The following is a 6,995-nucleotide window of genomic DNA, read 5'->3' as shown; positions in this document are numbered from 1 at the left end:
CCCCCCGCCCGAGCTGTGCTCCCCTACTCTCGCCTTGGAATAGCCCAACAGCCAGCTGGCGGAAGCCCGCCTCCTGCCCTCAGCTCCTTCACCGATTGGTCCCGCTGGCTGTCACTCAAGCCTGCAAGGCCCAATCAGCTCTCGGGGCCGGCTGTCGGCAGCATGGCGGAGTCCGCGGTTCGGTGGGTGGCTGTTCCCGGGATGGTGGAACGCAGTGTGTCCTGAACAGCGGAAAGGCTGCACCCATGGCTGCTGAACACAAACCACTCCTTGCTCTTTACGTGCCCATTCGGCAGCTCTCTGCATGTTCGGGTTCGTGGGTATGTTCTTCCCCCATCACGCTCCAGTGCCGCTCTGCCCTCGCTCCGATCCCCGGCGCTTCCAGAGGCGCCGCCGGGCTCCCCCGTTCCTCGCGGCCTTTCTGCCCCGCTCCGCGTCTGTCCCGCTCCGCCAGCCCCGGCAGAGCCGGCGCTGAAAGCCACGGTGCGGTGTCAGAGGCCGAGCCTGAGGTACAGGGGCGAGAATTCGGCCCGGATGTCCGCCTGGTGTTCCAGCGCTTTAGTTCTCCACCAGATGGAAGCCAAGACCCGTCTCTGCTCCCACGCTTTCCCTGTGGCTTTTGCTCGGTGCTGTTTTGAAGCCACAGCGAGACGCTTGTGAGGAGCTGTCGCCTCTTTTCACACTCTGGTTGCCCTTTTTTCCCTTTAACCAGGCTGTTTTGTTAACACAACTCTCCCGGGCCCCTGCCAGTCACAGGAAGGCTCTGTGCAAGCCCACATCACAAATTTCGAGTTTGCCTTCAGTACAAGCAGGTTCGTTTCCCTTGCCCTGCCAAACCTGTGTCTCACATTCTGCCATCGCCCTTACAAGTTAATACAGGTGACAATCACTCCTGACTCACTGCTCATACTCAAACCAGCTGCAGGCCATTTGAGGCAACAGGCTTTCCCTCTATTCCTTCACAGCAAATGTAATATGATGAGATACACAAAATATATATTAACATGGAGATGATCATGGAGATGATTCAGTTGCCTGTGATGGTTTGATTTGTTATTTGAAATAAATTCTGCAGGATTTCTGCAAAAAGTCTTAGTCTTCTCCTAAGGCAGGGAGGGTAGAATTCCCAACTCTTTTCTTCAGACTGCCATGTAGCTACTTGCTGGCTTCTCCTGTGTTCTGCCCATCCTAGCTTGAAGGGTCTGGAATGCACTTGTATTCTTTCAAAAAGCCAATCTGACTTGACCAGAACGCAGTGAAATACAATTATATATTGGGTAGGAAAGGGAAAGGTCTTTTTTTGCTAGGGGAAAAAAAAAAGTGAAAGAAAAAAATGGAAATTCCATTTCTGCTGAATCCATTTTCTTTTATCAGGGAGCTGCTGAGCTGACAAATCATTATTTGCACTGAGGTACTAAGTTATATCTGCACAGCTCAAAATCTGATATGGATTTTTAATTTTTTTTTATTTTACTGCTAGTTATACAAGTTGCCCTAAAACCTGCTTCTTCTACGATTAGAACACAAACTATGCATTTATTGGCCAAATAATCCTTCTCTTCACTGTTCTAAACCTATGCAGTGATTCCAGATTGCTGGGTTCAAAGACCATCACCCTGCCAAAGAAAGATCAATGCAGTTTGATGCATTTTTAAAGCATTAAAAAGATTTCTTCTTCACACACGTGTAGGATTCCTAACACAAGAAATGCAGCTGACACAAGCTCTGGCCACACCCAGTGAGGACATTTCTCTTTATTTTGCAGTTTCAGGGGTTTAGATACAACAACCACAGTCCCAGCACTGCACAAATCACACTCTCAGGACGAGATCACACACACCCAAACACGGCACAGTGGAGATTTCCAAAAGTGACAAACAGAGGGATCAAGCTTTTAGCACAATGAGCTCAAACCACCCCAAGAGTTGCATTTTTGTCCAGAATTTTGTGCTTTTCTTCTCAGAGCTATTACACTTTGAGACACAACAGAAGGAAATTACAAAAGCACTCACTGGTGTCATGATCCAGCACATTACAGGGCAGTGGGCAGGCACTCAGGTCAAAGTTAAGCCATAAAACTTTCCAGAATTTTCCCCCTAGGACAGCAAACTTCTCTCCATATCCACTTAGTTGAAAGATTTTGCCTCCCTTCAAAGCATGATGCCACAAAAATTCACAGAATACCTGGATGTCTTTGCCATGTTTCATTTGCAGTTGTGTTTTATTACTCACTGTTACTTTTCTTAAATTATACTTTGTGGTTGAATCTGAACCCAGAAAATCTAACCTCCCCACACGCCCATCTAGAACAAGATTAAAAAAATAAATCAACAACAAAAAGCAGAAAGAAAATGTAATAATATTGGCACAAATACCTGCCAACACTCACAGTTTGGTTTCTGATATTTTTCTCTCTCTGAGACAGTGCTTTTCCATTTCTTATATGTTTTTGCCTCCAACTAAGCATTCAGCAGCCAAGTTCCCTTTTCCTTCTTCCTGTGACACATCCACCAGCAAGCAGCTGAAAAGAGAAGATCCAGACCTGGAGAGGTAAAACTACAGGATACAGGGGAAAGGCTGCAGGACAGATTCTGGGGAGAGAGGATTAACAACACAACACAACATCCCCAGCACTCTGCAAGCTGTGTTGGAGGAGTTTGGAGGCAAGGGCAGCCCCTGGAAGGGCTCTTCACTTAACACCAGCCAAAGCACAGGAAGGAAATTCAGGGATAGCTGCTCTTCCTCCTCCTCCCCAGCCTGGCAGCTTTGATTCCTCCCTGTGTTCTTCATCTGTTTAGAGATTTGACACAAAATCCAACCCCCTTCCTCTTCACACTCTGGAGGACCTCACACTGTCAGACAGAAATGCTCTGCTTGCTGCTCCATCCTACAGAAAAACTGAGCTCCATGTCTGGAGGACAGCAGTGATTCTCAAAATATCTGGGGATTTTGTTTGTTTGTTTCTTTTCTGTTTTTAAAAAAGCATATTCTTGCTTTATAAGAGTTTTCCCTTTCTTCTCTTAGACCTGATCCCTTCTAATTGGTTTTTGTCCTTCCTGCTGTTCTTGACAAAAACACTCTTTCTGCAATAGAAGAATTTGTAATTTAAAAATGCAACATTCTCTGTAGAAATAACATTTCCATCACTACACAATTATTATTCTTCAGTGTAACTCACATTCACACGAGGTGCACTGACAATATTTTTTCAGATTAATAAAGAATTGGATGAGGAAATATATATTAACACTCCAGCACATTAAACAAACATACCAGTTTCCTACAACAGACACTTCTGCCTCTGGACTACATGATAATGCACCAGCACAAATGGAAAGATAAAATTTAATCAGGGGAGAAGGACATTTCTCAGTGTGAAAGGTCACTAGCATGAGCAGTTCTGCTGTGAGGCAGGGGGGTTGTCTGTGAGCCTCATGCTCCTTCCAGAAGTGCCCCTGGAATTGTCTGATTCTATGCTCTCCGACATCTTCTCACAAATTATATCCACGAGACGCTCAAACACCTGCCTCACGTTGATGTTTTCTTTGGCACTGGCTTCAAAATAGTCAAAACCTGGGGAAAAAGTGAACAGAAATTATCAACAGAGATGGATGATCATGATGGTTTTTAAAACACCATTTTTTTCAGGATTTACTGTAAGAAAACAAGACATCAGATAATCCTGAAAGTCAGTTGATTCCCACAATCTCAGAATAGTGAGCAGAAGTACTTTTAAAAGTTATCAAGCTTCATTAGGAGTGAAAAGTACATCTGGTAAGTACATCTGCAGATAAGGGTAAATCCAGAGTAATGGAGTCAATTCTGCTCCTTTCATCAGTGCAGGTCCCCTGGGCTGCAGCTGGTGACCAGCAAGGTGTGGGGAACTCTTGGAAGTTCCAGCAGGGAAGCTCCCTGGGCTCTTCAGCCCTGCCAATGGCCAGGCTCTACCAACCCCTGCTGCCCTCTGCCAAGAACAGAGCCAGAACGAGAAGGAAGATCGAGGTTCCTTTCCTTCTGCTGACCAACTCAAAATGCTGCTTCATCCTTTAAACACTGGCCCTTTCTGATTTAAAAAAAAAAAAAAAACAGACCAGCAAGGCTGGAGTTACAACAAGAAGGGGATGGCACCAGCTCCTCCTGCTGCTTCCCAGAGCTAGGGGAGAAGCAGCCTCTGACAGACAGCCCAGGCCCTGCCCCAGCAGCAGGAATGCCCTGAAGTGTGAAGCATTTCCTTATCTTCCTCACCCCAGGGGCCTCGAGGCCAACCAGGCTGTTGCTTCTGTTCTGTCAGCTTATTAAATTGCCAGCAGCAAGAGCTGAGGCACCACGGAGAGTTTATTTTGCAATAAGCTCTGTTCTGTTGTGCTTCGTTCTGGGGATATTCCCCATTGCATCAGTTTCCTTTGATTCTGCCACAAACAAAGAGAAAATTTGTCTTAACTGATTAGTCTGCCACTGCTGGCAGGCTGAGTCACCTCGATGTGGGATAAGTAGGTATCCACCCCATGAGGACCCTTTTTAAGGTTCATGGGATAAGGGGTGAAATGGTGGTGATGTTTCCTTGTTGGCAAACAGGGAAGGCTGCCCTGCATCAGATGAGGGTTCTGTCTGCCCCACTTGCTGTTTTGATGATGAATAAAAATGTATATAAAAAGCATAGGAAATCAGAGAACTGCACTTAGATATCTCTTTGTCCAACACTGGTTTAGGTTCTGCTAAACCAATCTGTTTTGGTTCAGTTCACATTCAGGTTAATAACAATTTCTTAATCTGATTAGGGAATTATTTCAATGATGTTAATGCCACTATGCAAATTTAGATAAATATGCTGAGGGATAACCTTTATGTGAATCATTAAGATGAACATTAGCACTTTAAGCAGTCAATAGCCAATTAGATTCCTCCCACCTAACTCACAAAACAATTTAATATAATGCTGTACACATTAGCATAGTTACTACAAGGAAAAACTGATCAGATAAAATCAGATCTATTTTTCAGCTCTTTTATAAAGCCTGTTTTGGAAGTTGGGAGGTTCCAGAAGAGCAGAGCTGGGACAGCACTTCCCAAAGGCTGTTGGGCTGCTCTGTACTGAGGTGGTTTCTCCAGGGTGAGCTGGACAAGCACCAGGTCAGGGCAGCACTGGGGATTCTTCTGCAAAACAGATTCCTATTGATGGATTCAGTTGCTATGGAAACCCTGTGTGTGTGTTTTGAAGTGTCCCACAAGTAAAGGATTCAGATTCTAGATGACAACTTTGTATTGAAACAAGCAGATGAATTTTGGAAGGAGAAAAAAAACATTGGAAGTCCAAATTGGAGTGGGAGTCCAAATAAAACTCCCATTTGCTGCTACATTGGTCTGGACAAAATTTCAGTTACTAACAGTGTAATTATTTCTGTGAAACAGGTAGACACACATGCATCCACAACATTTCTGAAAGTCTGCAAGCCAGGAACCAAGTTTATTCACATTCCTATTTTCAAAAGCAAATTAAATTCTGATGGGTAAAAAAGAGCCATAACTGATTTTGCAAACTAACCATATCTTTGTTTGCTTTGCCAATCCTACATGTAAAGAATTTACAATAATAACAATGGGTCTAATTTGCTATTTGCTTGTTGTTTGTTTAGGATGGCAGTGCCTTAAGGCTCCAGCCATGAATGGGACCCCTTTGTGTGTGCCATATGTAGAATTTATCCTTACAAAGCCATACTTTAAACAACACCAATGTATGCAGTGTCTCCTGCAACTCCAGTACTCCCAGTTTATTATGCACCCTCCAATTACTGTTTAGGAACTGAAGGCAAAACAGGATTTTATAAACTGAGGATGATGGTGATTCCTTTGGGGCTGGTAAGAATCTTTGTTCTTACAAGCTAAACATTTATGCCCACTGTAAGGGTCTCCACTGTTACCTGAATGAAATCTTAACAGGATTTACTAGCTACTTTGAATTCTTTGAAAGAAGAGTATAGTTAAATTTTAACACAGAGCTCTGATTTCATATTAAAAATATCTTAGATGCAGTAATAGATAATGAAAAGTTATAAATAAATTATAAAGCAGTATGAGTTTACTTTGCTCATCATTATAAAATTTTCACTGCAATTGCAGCTTCCTCTCAATGGAACTGTTCTGCTTTTTCTATCCCACATCAATAATAATAATAATGTCATTTTCTTACCTGGATAGAGAAGCCTAGTACATTTTTAAAATATGTTTTACTCAATTCTTCAGTTCTGACATATAAACTTCTTCCTTTTTCATTATTTAGCTTAACAAAAAATGCTTCAACAAAAATCAATGTTTGCATTGATTTGCAATAAGTACATGGTACTTGGAGACCCGGAGACAGAATTATGTTTATGAAAACTTTTTCTCTTTTCATTCTGCTGAGCTAATAAAAGCTTTTCAGAAAAACTTCCTCTTCCTTCCACTTCTAGACATCACCTTTATAAAAACAGCAATACTAAAAGTATTCTACCAAGTATTCTTGGCCTACTGAGCACAAAAGAAATAACATATGAACCTAGAATAGATTACACTTCTTAATTATGAAGTATTAATGCTGGAAGGACTTACTACTTTACAAACAGAAAGGAGCACAGTATAAAGCAGCAGAGGAGAAAAGGTAGAAAGAAAAGCTTTCCATGTACCCAGCTGATCTGCCAGATGTTTCCCCTTCTCCACAGGAACAATCCTGTCATCCTCCATGTCACATTTGTTTCCAACCAGGATCACTTGTGCATTGTCCCAGGAGTAAGTCTTGATTTGTGTGGCCCTACAGCAGGTGAAAAGAGATTGTTACATTCCATCAGCTGTGCCAAAATACAATCCTATATTAAATATGAAACAAGTCCCATTAATACCAGCATCCCCAGGCTATGTTGGCTCCAGGACAAATGACCAGGCTTACACACAAAGCAAGGATGTGTAATTCACAGCACTGTTCTACTTTGCCACTCTTTAACTTTGTGTGACAATAAAGTTTC

The 6,995-nt window shown here is 42.9% G+C and overlaps 1 protein-coding gene across 2 annotated transcripts in view; it reads right to left on the bottom strand.

Moving 5' to 3' along the window:
• Window positions 1-1,724: 1,724 nt before the first annotated feature.
• RAB3B (RAB3B, member RAS oncogene family) overlaps window positions 1,725-6,995 on the bottom strand; it is a 50,357-nt gene continuing 45,086 nt past the window's right edge. For both annotated transcript variants that reach the window (XM_033067945.1, XM_033067944.2), the window contains 2 exons: window positions 6,660-6,784; window positions 1,725-3,573 (listed from right to left, as the gene is read on the bottom strand). In XM_033067945.1, the coding sequence (XP_032923836.1) occupies window positions 3,386-3,573; window positions 6,660-6,784 (313 nt within the window). In that variant the 3' untranslated portion in view covers window positions 1,725-3,385. The remainder of the gene's footprint in view (window positions 3,574-6,659; window positions 6,785-6,995) is intronic.

This window comes from Catharus ustulatus, chromosome 9 (assembly GCF_009819885.2).
Source record: "Catharus ustulatus isolate bCatUst1 chromosome 9, bCatUst1.pri.v2, whole genome shotgun sequence".
NCBI lineage: Eukaryota > Metazoa > Chordata > Aves > Passeriformes > Turdidae > Catharus > Catharus ustulatus.
Note: the sequence above shows the minus strand (reverse complement) of the source record. Positions and strands in the feature narration are given on the sequence as shown.